Source organism: Squalius cephalus (genome assembly GCF_949319135.1).
Source record: "Squalius cephalus genome assembly, chromosome: 6".
NCBI lineage: Eukaryota > Metazoa > Chordata > Actinopteri > Cypriniformes > Leuciscidae > Squalius > Squalius cephalus.
In genome coordinates, this window is record NC_137127.1 from 994,819 (window position 1) to 1,009,818 (window position 15,000).

General features: G+C 40.2%; 1 protein-coding gene across 2 annotated transcripts in view; it reads left to right on the plus strand.

Moving 5' to 3' along the window:
• The window catches only part of LOC307160034 (leucine-rich repeat-containing protein 49-like), a 29,594-nt gene that overhangs the window by 4,187 nt on the left and 10,407 nt on the right, over positions 1–15,000 (plus strand). Inside the window, exons 3-12 of one of the 2 annotated variants that reach the window (XM_079873835.1) lie at positions 367–442; positions 955–1,155; positions 2,031–2,112; positions 3,200–3,409; positions 4,159–4,225; positions 8,485–8,628; positions 9,543–9,604; positions 11,588–11,738; positions 12,728–12,811; positions 14,202–14,449. In XM_079873835.1, the coding sequence (XP_079729961.1) occupies positions 367–442; positions 955–1,155; positions 2,031–2,112; positions 3,200–3,409; positions 4,159–4,225; positions 8,485–8,628; positions 9,543–9,604; positions 11,588–11,738; positions 12,728–12,811; positions 14,202–14,449 (1,325 nt within the window). The remainder of the gene's footprint in view (positions 1–366; positions 443–954; positions 1,156–2,030; positions 2,113–3,199; positions 3,410–4,158; positions 4,226–8,484; positions 8,629–9,542; positions 9,605–11,587; positions 11,739–12,727; positions 12,812–14,201; positions 14,450–15,000) is intronic. The other variant, XM_079873836.1, reaches the window with a different exon arrangement.

Below are 15,000 nucleotides of genomic sequence, written 5' to 3' on the forward strand. Positions count from 1 at the left end.
TCTTTTACATGGTTTCTGAGGGTCAATGGAGCAAACGTTTTATTTATGGATTATTTATAGCTTTAGACGATACACACTTCAAGTCATCTTCACGCTAATAAACAGGAAAATAATGTTTATTCAAATACATTCAAATTCAGCTGTAAAGTCATTATTCAGTTCAGTTCTGTTCTCATCTGAAAGGGTTTGTCCAGTTAAATCAACAATATTACTGAATTAATGATGATATTTCAAACAGAGCATTTTTTTATCCATAGGCTTTTAAAAAATTGTAATCAATATGGTTGTTATCAACCGCTTTTATTCATGAACTATATTCATGCTAAATGAGAATAACTTTAATATGTCACTTTATTCTTTTGCCAGCTTGATCTGAGGTTATCCAATGAACTGAAGAAAGCTTTGAACGTGGACTCCATGAAACCAAACCCGTCCAGAACCGGTACAGAACTCTGCGAAATATCACCCTGGAACAATATGGCTGTGATTGTTTCACTTTACATCTTTTATTGCTTAAAGAAGACCTTGATGTTGTTTTTGTGCAGGTTTTCCTGCTGTAATGTTGATTATTCTCCTCATATTCTCCATTGTTGCGGCTCCTCTCTTCCCAGTCTGTCAGTAACGCTCTGTTCACTTCCTGTCTCTATGAAGCCCCTCCTCCTGAAAAGCACACTGTCCTCTGATTGGTCGGCTGGAGTAGTGTGTTGTGATTGGTCGAGTGCTTCGAGTGTGTTTGGGAAATGTCCCGCCCCTTTCCATAACCGCAAGTTTAACACACTACTAACTAACTCAACCAGGCCCCGCCCCTTTATTCTGCGCATTAATTATTTAAATGAGGAATATTGTGACGTGCCGGAAGAAATGTAATGGAAACGCTGACACTGATATAGAGAATAACTGGAGCATGCTCAAACAGCAACACTACACACACTGAAAGACTTCTTGTGTCCTCAGACGGGCGTCTGTCGGTCCGGCACCTGCGCGCTCCTGCACCGGCCGCTGAGAGTGTGTTTGCTGGTGCGCAGCGATGCGTTTTCTCACTTCCTGTGGCACTTCCTGTCGGTATGGTGGCGGATCTGGGGCCGCAGGCGTACAGGGTGAAACCACATCGAACCACGTCTGCGAAGAGTAAAGCAGCGCTCACTCACACACACGGTGAGACCAAGAGCAACCCTCTCTCTCTCTCTCTCTCTCTCTCTCTCTCTCTCGTCCAACACTGAGTGAGTTAAACTGCAGTTCATCCACTGGCCACTAGAGGCCGGCTGCAGAAGAGGGTCATTACCCATAAACCCCTGTGTTAAAATGCCCAACTTTACAGCAGAAAAACACATGTTTACAGTCTGGTGCTAAAAGTGGTTTTGGTCTATAAAGCTAATGTTGCCCTTCATGACGACTGTGAGGAGGGTGAATTTTTAAAAAACTCATTCATTTAAATTATATTAAGCCTTAAAGTTCTGCATAATTAAGGGCGTGGCCACTTGAGTGACAGGTGGATTGCCGCTGATGTCACTGCTAGCCGTTTGTCTGCTAGCGTTAGCGTCACGTCACCTCAGCTAATCCGCCTCGCTGCACATTTCCGTTTATCCGGGAGTGACGCAGCCAAGATGGCGACGGCCGGCTCCGCCCACTTTGGGCTTCAGAAACGCTCTTCAGAAACACTATGATGTTTCTGACGTCACAAACTACCTTGTAACCAATCAGATCAATGTGTGATCGTCAACCAGTGGATCTCTGAGCTGAGTGAGTGAGTGGAGGCGGGGCTCATTTGCATATTCATAGAACCGCACATACTAAATGAGGCAAGGGTGTCGAGTTACATTCAAGATATTTTAAGGCATGACATCTTTTTTTAAAGGAAAAAACATTTAAATGTGTAATTTTGGTGATCAAAGACGAGTTTAAGGGATAAAATGATTGACGATATTTTACTATCACAGAGATGATAATATATTATTTCATGAGTTTGATTCCCAGAAAAATCCTCATGCATGAACTGATGAACATGCACGTCTCCTCTGAATGCGAAACAGGAAGTCTGACCCCGAGCTTCCTGTCTGCCATCGGCTTCAGAGATGACATCACTTCCTGCCCGGAGAGACTGGATCTGGACCGGTATCTCATTCACTGATGTCCCTCACACACACACACACACACACACACACACACACACAACATATTTACTAATACGTTATTAAAATCAAAGGTTGTATTTGTTAACATTAGTTAATGCACTGTGAACTAACATGAACAAACAATGAATATCTGTATTTTTATTAACTAACATTAACAAAGATTAATAAATACAGCAACACATATATTGCTCATGGTTAGTTCATGTTAGTTAATACATTAATGTTAACTAATGAACCTTATTGTAAAGTGTTACCGTTTCTTCTTTAAATTGTAAAATGAGTTTGGAAGCCTAAAGGAATATGTTTAAGCTTGTGTGTGTGTGTGTGTGTGTGTGTGTGTGTGTGTGAGACCACACCAGCAGGGGGCAGGAGAGTCTTTCTCAAGATTAAAAAGCTATTTTCCAGATGCAGTGAAATTATGTGATGATTATTAAATTGTCGATTGTAATCTGTGATGATCAAGTCAAGTCTCCTTTATTTATACAGCGCTTTTTACAATACAGAGTGTATCAAAGCAGCTTCACAGTGATAACATGGAAATACCACACTAAAGTTTGTTTCTAGAAGACAATGGCGTCATCGTCCAGCTTAAGTAAGGCAGATCAATAATATTGTTGAATATTAAATGTCCCCAACTAAGCAAGACAGAAGCCAATTTCAAACAGACTTTTAATCACTCTTATAACTCGAGTGTGACTCAGGCTGGTCTGTGTAAAGGTGTGTGGAGAGATCCCCCTCTCTGTTAAACACTTCTGCTGGACTGTCCTGTTTAACACGAGTACAATGCTCTTTATGAAGTTATTTCACTTAAGGACTTATTCATTAAGATTATGCTTGAAAAGGTTTTGGATTTTTTATCATATGTCAATTTAATTTGCTGACATGTCTCTCTCTCTCTCTCTCTCTCTCTCTCTCTCTCTCTCTCTCTCTCTCTCTCTCTCTCTCTCTCCCTCTCTCTCTCTCCCTCTCTCTCTCTCTCCCTCTCTCTCTCTCTCCCTCTCTCTCTCTCTCTCCCTCTCTCTCTCTCCCTCCCTCTCTCTCTCTCTCTCTCTCTCTCTCTCTCTCAGGCGCGGCCTGACGGCAGTCCCGGATCTGGATCTGCAGGTGTGTGTGAAGCTGCGTCTCCTGAACCTGCAGCACAACCTCGTCTCGCACCTGCAGGACCTGCTTCACCTGCGGCACCTCGTGCTCCTCGATCTCCATGACAACCGCGTGATTGACATGTGTGGGGTCTCCGCCCTCAGCTCTCTGCGTGTGCTGCTGCTCGGGAAGAACAGGTGTGTGCGTGTGTGTGTGTGTGTGTGTGTGTGTGTGTGTGTGTGTGTGTGTGTATGTGTGTGTGTGTGCTACCGGGTCGCAAACACACACTCTTTCTCCTTGTGTATAGTGTGTAATCTAACAGGAATGCTCTTAAAACCAACAGAACTCCAATTAAACTGTCAGTGTTTGATATCAGAACTAAAGCTCGTGTGTTTTACTGATGTGTGGAAGTATCTAGATCTCAGCTAACAGTTCTGAACAAACGTTCTTCCAGTAACGTTAATATAATGTTCGCAAAACGTTAGCACAAAAACATTATTCATAGATCGTTAATGGAGCGTTTTTAAATGTTGCTTCTTGTATGTTCAGAAGACATTCAAAAGTAACATTCCCATCATGTTTGAAGAATGATACATTGTACAACAGTTAAAAAACTGAACATTTAGAACATTCAGAAATAACATTTTCAGAACTTAATGGGAACGTTAGAAAAGCGTTCTTAAAACATATTTTTGTTATCTATGGTCATATTCCCAAATATCAGACAGATCAGGGCCATTTTGAGGAGCATTAATTCTGTTCTGTATCATAAAAACTATGCAGCAATTTTCTTTAATAGACTTCATTCCTGCATTAGATGATTTTGGGGTGGAAAATGAGCGGAAGATACTCTGTCTGAGGATTAACGACTTCAGAGGCTTTTCCTCCTGTGTTTTCTGTGTTTCTGGAACATCAGTCACTGATAACTCCTGAACGTCTGTCCTAGAATCCAGAGGATCTGTGGTCTGGACGGCCTCACCAAACTCGATGTCCTGGACTTGCACAGTAATCAGGTACAGATTCAGATATCGAATATGATTATATTTTTATTAGACACTGAGAGCTGCTGCCTAGTGTCTTAAGCAGTGTTGTGTGGAACTCATTACAAGTAACTTGAGTTACGTAATCAGATTACTTTCAAGTAACTAGTAAAGTAATGCATTGCTCTAAAAATGTACAACAAAATATCTGAGTTACTTTTTCAAATAAGTAACACAAGTTGCTTTGTTTCCCATTTATTGACTGACAGCTCTCCTGTCCTCATGTTGAGAGAAATCCAAGTGCAGAGGCGTGTGTGTGTGTGTGTGTGTGTGTGTGTGTGTGTGTGTGTGTGTGTGTGTGTGTGTGAGAGTGTGTGTGCCCCTACTGTACTCTACTGTACACTACCTCTACTGTACTCTACTGTACACTACCTCTACTGTACTCTACCTCTACTGTACTCTACTGTACTCTACTGTACTCTACTGTACACTACCTCTACTGTACTCTACCTTTACTGTACACTACACTACTGTACTTTACTGTACTCTACTGTACACTACTGTACTCTACCTCTACTGTACTCTACCTCTACTGTACTCTACTGTACCTCTACCTCTACTGTACTCTACCTCTACTGTACTCTACCTCTACTGTACACTACCTCTACTGTACTCTACTGTACACTACTGTACTCTACCTCTACTGTACTCTACCTCTACTGTACTCTACTGTACCTCTACCTCTACTGTACTCTACCTCTACTGTACTCTACCTCTACTGTACTCTACTGTACCTCTACCTCTACTGTACTCTACCTCTACTGTACTCTACCTCTACTGTACTCTACCTCTACTGTACTCTACTGTACCTCTACCTCTACTGTACTCTACCTCTACTGTACCTCTACCTCTACTGTACTCTACCTCTACTGTACTCTACTGTACCTCTACCTATACTGTACTCTACCTCTACTGTACTCTACTGTACTCTACTGTACTCTACTGTACTCTACCTCTACTGTACTCTACTGTACTCTACTGTACTCTACCTCTACTGTACTCCACTGTACTCTACTGTACTCTACTGTACACTACCTCTACTGTACTCTACCTCTACTGTACTCTACTGTACCTCTACCTCTACTGTACTCTACCTCTACTGTACTCTACCTCTACTGTACTCTACTGTACACTACCTCTACTGTACTCTACCTTTACTGTACACTACACTACTGTACTTTACTGTACTCTACTGTACACTACTGTACTCTACCTCTACTGTACTCTACCTCTACTGTACTCTACTGTACCTCTACCTCTACTGTACTCTACCTCTACTGTACACTACCTCTACTGTACTCTACTGTACTCTACCTCTACTGTACTCTACTGTACTCTACCTCTACTGTACACTACTGTACTCTACCTCTACTGTACTCTACCTCTACTGTACTCTGCCTCTACTGTACTCTACTGTACCTCTACCTCTACTGTACTCTACCTCTACTGTACACTACCTCTACTGTACTCTACTGTACTCTACCTCTACTGTACTCTACTGCACTCTACCTCTACTGTAACCTGCTGTACTCTACCTCTACTGTACACTACTCTACTGTACAATACCGTACTCTACTCTACTGTACTCTACTGTACTCTACCTCTACTGTACACTACTCTACTGTACAATACTGTACTCTACTCTACTGTACTCTACTGTACTCTACCTCTACTGTACTCTACCTCTACTGTACTCTACTGTACTCTACCTCCACTGTACACTACCTCTACTGTACTCTACTGTATTCTACTGTACTCTACTGTACTCTACTGTACTCTACCTCTACTGTACTCTACCTCTACTGTACACTACTCCACTGTACAATACTGTACTCTACTCTACTGTACTCTACTGTACTCTACCTCTACTGTACTCTACTGTACTCTACCTCTACTGTACACTACTCTACTGTACAATACTGTACTCTACTCTACTGTACTCTACTGTACTCTACCTCTACTGTACTCTACCTCTACTGTACACTACTCTACTGTACAATACTGTACTCTACTCTACTGTACTCTACTCTATTGTACAATACTGTACTCTACTGTACAATACTGTACTCTACTCTACTGTACTCTACTGTACTCTACCTCTACTGTACTCTACTGTACTCTACCTCTACTGTACACTACTCTACTGTACAATACTGTACTCTACTCTACTGTACTCTACTGTACTCTACCTCTACTGTACTCTACCTCTACTGTACACTACTCTACTGTACAATACTGTACTCTACTCTACTGTACTCTACTCTATTGTACAATACTGTACTCTACTGTACAATACTGTACTCTACTTTACTATACACGCATGAATCTGTATTTCCTTCAGCCTGAGGATTATTATTTCACTTTTGGTGTGAAAGGGTCTTTACATTTGCCCAAAAATATACCCTTTTTTTTATAAAAAAACAAGCTCAGCCCAGGTGTAAAAAAAGTAACGTAACGCAATTAGTTACTTTTAAAGGGAGTAACGCAATATTGTAATGCATTACTTTTCAAAGTAACAATTTTCTACTATCACATTAAAGTCAGCATCTATTTCTAAATCCATGTTGACATCAAAGCATCACACCTCATTAATAAACTGCAGTCCTGTACTCTGTTCTTCTCTCAGTTTCTGCTGATTTTAAACCTTGTCATTGTTCTGTTTGCGTTGTGATAGTGGAGGCGGATGCTGATTGGTTGATTAGTGGTTTGATCACGCTGTGCATAAGTAGCTCCGCCCCCTCACTGCTGTGAGTAATACATGAGGTCCAGGGGTTTTAAGGTGGATCAGCATCAGTCTTTTAATTATTTCCCACGTCAGTCTATTTTAATCTCGTTAAGTGCTAGTTTGGTTGTGTATGTTGAGCTGTTGGACATGCATGTGGGATTCAGCGCCTCGCTGCTTTTAGAGAACAACCTTTAATGGCTCAAAGTGTGTGTTTTATTTCACTGAAACCTCCGCACAAACCGTACAAACTCTGTCACTGGTTTCTTGTGTTTTCATTTACAGGCTCATGTCAGTGTGATGTTGATGCATCAAACACGCTCATTTAAAGTCTGACACTGATGAAGTCCACACTAGAGGCGTAGTTACTGCTATCTAGTTAGTAAATAACTCAATGAAAGTGACGATTATGTGGCGGAAAAAACAACAACAGAACTGCAAGATGTAAATTCTAAGGGGAAACGTCAAAATTGTGAGATAAAATGTTGCAACTACCGTTTATATTTTGGCATTCTGTAGCAGAAAAGAAAAAAAAAATGCTTTCCAAGGGGAAAAAAGTAATTGTGAGAGAATTTTGTATTTTATTTATTTAATTTGGTTGCACTACTAGTTCTTATGGCTGTTTGTACAGTAACATGCAGTCTCAATATGGCGTTTACATTCAACGAGCCTTTAAATTCATGAACACAAGTTGTGTTGAACCGCTGTGAATTTCAGTTTATCCTGTTTAACTTCTATATTTCCACTAAAATATGAGACCTAATCATGATTGTTTTTATGATACTTTTTATATATACACTACTGTTCAAAAGTTTGGGGTTGGTAAGAAGTCTCTTCTGCTCTCCAAGGCTGCATTTATGTGATCAAAAATACAATAATTGTGAAATATTATTCCAGTGTAAATCATCTGTTCTCTATGTGAATATACAGTAAAGTGTAATTTATTCCTGTGATCAAAGCTGAATGTTCAGCATCATTACTCCAGTCTTCAGTGTCACATGATCCTTCAGAAATCACTCTAATATGATGATTTGATGCTCAAGAAACATTTATGATTATTATCAGTGTTGAAAACTTCAGATTTGTATTTTTCAGGATTCTTTGAATCTTTTAACATTATAAATGTCTTTACTGTCACTTTTGATCAATTAAATGCGTTCTTGCTGAATAAAAGTATTAATTTCTTCTTTTTATAAATTTGACCTTTGAACAGTAGTGTTCATTACAGAACATGTGCAGTCGCTGTATTGAGATGAGGGTTGTTTTAAAGAGACAGTAACAAGTCATTTATTAATATAATATTCTCTCTCTTAAATGTAAACATCATTAATGTCTGAAGGATTGAAGTCTGTCTGGTAAAACATGGTCTAACTGATGTAATTCAGTCAATCTGCAGTTTAACTCCAGCTGTTGTTCCTGATCCTTCAACATTTTGTTTCATGCAAAGTGTAATGGTGCGACTGTCAAACACTGAGTCCTGCGTGACTTCAGTTCCTCTGTCTCTCCTCAGATCTCTCAGATTGAAAACGTGTGTGGTTTGTCAAAGCTTCGTGTGCTGAATCTGTCGGGGAACCGCATCGCTCGCGTGGAGAACCTGCGGGGCTTGAGGAGCCTGAGCGAACTGAACCTGCGACACAACGCCATCGCACACGTGGTGAGTTTAATACGTCAATCATAAATAAATCACATTTAAATACAAAAATTCAACATTACTGCACTTAAACAGATGAAATACTGTATTTAATTCGTTCACCACGCCGACATCAGAGAACCGTAAGACACATGAATGTGATGTTAAATGATTGAAATATTAAAACTTGTAATCTCAGTCATTTATAAAACTACACAAATAGCTGATGATCTCCAACAACTGTCCAACGGTGTTGCAACTACTGTATTCTCAGCGGTTTTTGCACTTTGATATATGGTTGCTAGGTTATTGTTGGTGGTTGCTAGGGTGTCTGTGATTGATGACGATCTTCTGTCTGTGATTGGTGGAGTCGTGCATCAGCTGGAGAGCAGGACATGTTCACGGAGACACAATACAGAGTCACTGGAGACGGTGCCCCCCCCCCCCCCCCCCCAGTGGGTGTGGTTGTCAGATTATGACATGTAGCTAAATAAATCAATAATTTGCTAAATATTTTTTTTCTGCTTTTACATTTTCATGGTTCAGTTTATTTCAGTACGGGTTTCATTTTAAAATAATTTTTTTACATTTTTCATTGTTTGGACATAATTAATTATTAGCTTTTCAGCAACCACTTAAAAGCATCTTAGCAACCATTCTCCACACCCTAGCAACCACAAATTAATTTAGTTTGAAAAGCCTCCCGCTGAACACAATGACTGTTTTTGCTGTCAATCACTTCCAGTGTGTGTGTGTGTGTGTGTGTGTGCTGAATTTGAGCATCTCTCTACACACACACACACTCCCCTCCCCCGCAGTCGTCCTTCTCTTCCGCTGCCCCTCCCATCAGTGTTCCGCCGCAGCGGTGTGTGTGTGTGTGTGTGTGCCGGTGACTGAGGGATGCTGCATCACTTCTCTCTCTCTCTGTTTGTCTGTAGACGGATGTGCAGCATCTTCCTCGTCTGCAGCGTCTGTTTCTCAGCGCTAACAGCATCAGCAGGTAAGATTAGCATTAGTGTGTCTAACCCCGTCCTGTCTGAGGATGTGTCGTGCCCTCGTCCTGCAGCACACACACACACACACACACACACACACACACACGGGCGGAAGCATTTAGACTGTCATCCAGTGTGTCTGTAACCATGGGAACATGGTTCAGTAATTAGTTTTTTATGTGTTGTCATGGTGGGAGTTGAGCGGTTGCTAAGGGCGTGAGCGCATGTATGGTGTTGATGCAGTGTGACGGAACGAGCATTACGGCGTGTTTTTCCTCATTACTGCTGTGTCATACTGCTGCATCCAGAGCCCTGCGTGTGTGTGTGTGTGTGAGGGTCTGTGGGCGGTTCATATCTTGCAATTCTGAGTGTCTGTCAGAACCACTATCGTCAAACACGATTGACCATTCGCATTTAGTTTGGATTGGTGTATTGGTTCTGTTCTGGGCAAGAACAGCCTAGCATGGATAAGAGCAGCAATAACCCCCCTTAGGGTAAACAGAACAGAACCAACATGATTGTATTGCAGATATCATTAATTCAAGATTTTAATGTACAACGTAATTTGAGAAGTTTAGTCTGACTCGGGGGGATCAGAAGGCCAAACCCTGACAGGACAGGAGGAGCTGGGGGGGAGGAGGGTCATCCGCTCCTGAGAAACGCGACAGCTGCTGATATACTGACGAGATTATATATGAATACAGTGATGGAGTCGTGTTCCCACAGGTCGAGGATCAGCTGAGACTCACTGATGAGAGCTTGACTAACGTGACCGCCAGAACTGACGCTACGCTTGATTTATATCTCGCAATTCTGAGTTTCTCGCAATTCTGACTTTATATCTCGCAATTCTGACTTTATATAACTCGCAATTCTGACTTTATATAACTCGCAATTCTGACTTTATATAACTCGCAATTCTGACTTTCTCGCAATTCTGACTTTATATCTCATAATTCTGACTTTATTTCTTTCAATTCTGACTTTCTCGCAATTCTGAGTTTATCTCTCGCAATTCTGACTTTATATCTCGCAATTCTGACTTTATTTCTTTCAATTCTAACTTTCTCGCAATTCTGACTTTATATCTCGCAATTCTGACTTTATTTCTTTCAATTCTAACTTTCTCGCAATTCTGACTTTATATCTCGCAATTCTGAGTTTATCTCTCGCAATTCTGACTTTATATCTCGCAATTCTGACTTTATTTCTCGCAATTCTGACTTTATATCTCAATTCTGACTTTATATCTCACAATTCTGACTTTATATCTCACAATTCTGAGTTTATATCTCGCAATTCTGACTTTATATCTCGCAATTCTGACTTTATCTCTCGCAATTCTGAGTTTATATCTCGTAATTCTGACTTTCTCGCAATTCTGAGTTTATCTCTCGCAATTCTGACTTTATATCTCGCAATTCTGACTTTATTTCTTTCAATTCTAACTTTCTCGCAATTCTGACTTTATCTCTCGCAATTCTGAGTTTATATCTCGCAATTCTGACTTTATATCTCGCAATTCTGACTTTATATAACTCGCAATTCTGACTTTATATCTCGCAATTCTGACTTTATATAACTCGCAATTCTGACTTTATATCACACAATTCTGACTTTATATCTCGCAATTCTGACTTTATATCTCGCAATTCTGACTTTATATCTTGCAATTCTGAGTTTATATCTCGCAATTCTTCACTTTTTATATCTGTTTATTTTTCTTCACTCAGTTTATATCTGTTCTAAGGGGCAACTGTTTCATGGATGAAAGCATCTGCTGGGTCACGGAATGTTTTTGTGATTAAAAATTAGCGATGTTCTTGTTTAATTCCATGGTAAAAATGGGCTTCCACGCAAAGGGAAGCAACACGACAGTTAACGATGCTCTCTTCCTGTTTGAAATCAGAACTATTGCAGAATGCCGTGTGATGTTGACGCCAGTGTCGTGTGTGTGTGTGTGTGTGTGTGTGTGTGTGTGTGTGTAGTTTGGATGCGCTGGCCTGTCTGTGGGACTGCCGCTCTCTGAGTGAGCTGAGCGTCGATGGGAATCCCGTGGCGCTGGAGTCATGCTACAGACACACACTCCTCCGCTGCTGCTCGCCACACCTTCAGCTGCTCGACATGAAGCGTGTCACAGTGAGTCTGGGTCAATCACGACCCGTTTAACCCTGTTCTGCCGATCACGACCCGTTTAACCCTGTTCTGCCGATCACGACCCGTTTAACCCTGTTCTGCCGATCACGACCCGTTTAACCCTGTTCTGATCAAGTGTGTCACAGATGTGATGCAAACTAAAGGCCTAAACTAATTAAAAACAGGGACGAGCTGTTTGATGGGTTCTGACGATGAGTGTAATGGAGAATGTTTCTGTTGTGATGCCGTTTCATTCTTTAAATGTAAAAGAACATGATGTTATGATAGCGGGGGCTTACGTTTTGATATTTTCTAGGATTTGTGATTATGATTAGTTTTAGCTGTTGTGGAGTTATATTAGAGCTGTATAATTTCTATAATTTATTTATTTTATGTAAAAGAGAATAAACTAGATTAGTTAATAATAAATGGGATTAAAATAAAAATGAGGTAGTTGTTCATATATAGATTACATAAAATTAAAATAAATAAGCTTGTCAATTAATGTAAATAAATCATATATTTAACGTTACATTCCTATAGTGAGTAGATATAACTTATAATTATGTAATTTAATAGATTTATAATATTAATTTTTCAGTGTATTAATTGTGTTTATAAACGATAGATGCCTTTGAAGTGTTTGATGTGTAGATCATGTTTGAAACCCCTGATCTCCAAAACTGCAGCAATGCATGCTGGGAAGAAAACAGCTGGGCCGGCACATCATCTGAAAATAATCCTCTGTGATCCACACACACACACACACACACACACACACACACACACACACACACACACACACACACACACACACACACACACACATGTGTGTGTGGATCACAGAGGATTATCATTGCTGCAGTTTTGGAGGTGTGTGTGTGTGTGTGTGTGTGTGTGTGTGTGTGTGTGTGTGTGTGTGTGTGTGTGTGTGTGTGTGTGTGTGTGTGTGTGTGTTAATTGCGTCCTGACGGTTTGCTGGCGTTCTGCAGGAGGAGGAGAGACGCTCGGCGAGTGTTTCGGCACGAAAGGAGGATGAAAAGAAGAAAGAGAGTCACAAACTGGCTGCGCACAAGGTACAAACACACACTTCAGCCCGACACACACTTCAGCCCGACACACACTTCAGCCCGACACACACACAACAAACTACTGAATTCAGAGGGAAAACAAGCTTCCTGACCCCACCGACAGACACTTGTTCTTGTTTTCACCACAAACTCACTTCATTTCTCAGAAAACGAGAGAAACACTGAGTGAGAGAATCACTTTTGCAGTGTGTTTTCTCCCTGTACACACTCTTTCTAAGAGGTCGCTCACACAGATTCACACATGGAGTTTGTTCTGACACACAGTGATCACATGCTTCTGGATGACAGCGATTCTCAGCATCTGTGACACACATTCAGTGCCAGGATTCAATCTTTGATCTCTAGGAGCAGCTGGAGGTCAAGCAACATGAAACCCTTTTCTCCAGAATGTTGTTGATCTCAGTCTCACGAGGCCGTAATTATGAATATAACAGTTCAGAGACACTCAAGATGAACGATTCTCATCAGATCTGTTCTCTGATGTCAGTTAATGATCACGGCAATGCCGGTCAGCAAATAAAATTTAATTTTACATGTTTATGAATTCATTTTTAGTAAGTGTTTAATTTGGATTGTTTTTATTTTTATTAAAAATCTTTTATATTCATTTGACATTTTTATTATATTATTATTTATGATTTAATTAGTGTTTTATTTTGACTTGAATCTTTTACATAGTTTGTTTATATATTTATAATTTAATTTGCTGTAGTAAGTGTAAAGTAATTTTTAGATTTTAATTATATTCTTTTTATTTTTAATTTATTCATTATTTATTTTCATTTTCCCTTTTTTAATGTTTTACTTACATTTATTCACTCTACATTTACATTTTTATAATTTAATTTTAGTTAGTATACTTGATCTTTTTTAGATTCTTAATTTTTCTTAATTTTTAGATTCTTAATATTAATTAATTATTTTATAATTATTAAAAATTAATTATAATTTTTAATTTCACCTTTTTATTTATTTATATAATAAACATTTTTATAATTGTATTTTATTGAGTAATTTTTCATTTTTATCATTTTTTCTTAATTATACATTTTTACAATTTTTTATATATTTTAAAATGTATGTTTATATTTTTAATGTTAAGAGGTTTAGTTTTTAAGTGTTATTGTTTTTTTAGATTGTAAATGTCTTTCATTTTTAATTTTTTATAGCAAGTAGATCTGACTCCATAAAAGTGAATCTCAGTAAAACTGATCACTGACATTATTTTGTCCATTAAGATCCTGAATTCTCATTTACTGTAAAGCATATGAAAAAATAATGACATTGAAACTGTACAAGAAGTATTCGTCATAGAACCGCAGCTGTAGTTTCACACAGGAATCACTGAAGGATCTAATGGTTTCTTTGGTCGCAGGAAAGGCGTCGACTGGCGATCCAGAACGCCGCGCATGAGTGGGAGGGGCTTAAAGCGCATCAGTGGGAGGGGCTTAAACCGAACGAGGCTCAGCAGTGGGAGGGGCTTAAAGCCTCGAGCCTCGAGATTCCTGCGCAGAACGGCTCAAAGGAAGACGTCAGTCCAGACAATAGCCCCGCCCACAGCCCTGCGCAGACTAATGGGAACGCTCAGGAGACCTCGCCGGACGAGCCCAGGTGTCTGTGTGTGTGAGTGTGTGTGTCTGAGTCTCTGAGTGTCTGAGTCTCTGAGTCTGAGTCTCTGAGTCTCTGAGTCTCTGAGTCTCTGAGTCTCTGAGTCTCTGAGTCTCTGAGTGTCTGAGTCTCTGAGTGTCTGAGTCTGAGTGTCCGAGTCTCTGAGTCTCTGAGTGTCTGAGTGTCTGAATCTTGAGTGTCTGAGTGTCTGAGTCTCTGAGTCTCTGAGTGTCTGAGTCTGAGTCTCTGAGTCTCTGAGTGTCTGAGTCTCTGAGTGTCTGAGTCTCTGAGTCTCTGAGTGTCTGAGTCTGAGTGTCCGAGCCTCTGAGTCTCTGAGTGTCTGAGTGTCTGAATCTTGAGTGTCTGAGTCTCTGAGTCTCTGAGTGTCTGAGTCTGAGTCTCTGAGTGTCTGAGTCTGAGTGTCCGAGTCTCTGAGTCTCTGAGTCTCTGAGTCTCTGAGTGTCTGAGTCTCTGAGTCTCTGAGTCTCTGAGTGTCTGAGTGTCTGAGTCTGAGTGTCCGAGTCTCTGAGTGTCTGAGTCTCTGAGTGTCTGAGTCTGAGTCTCTG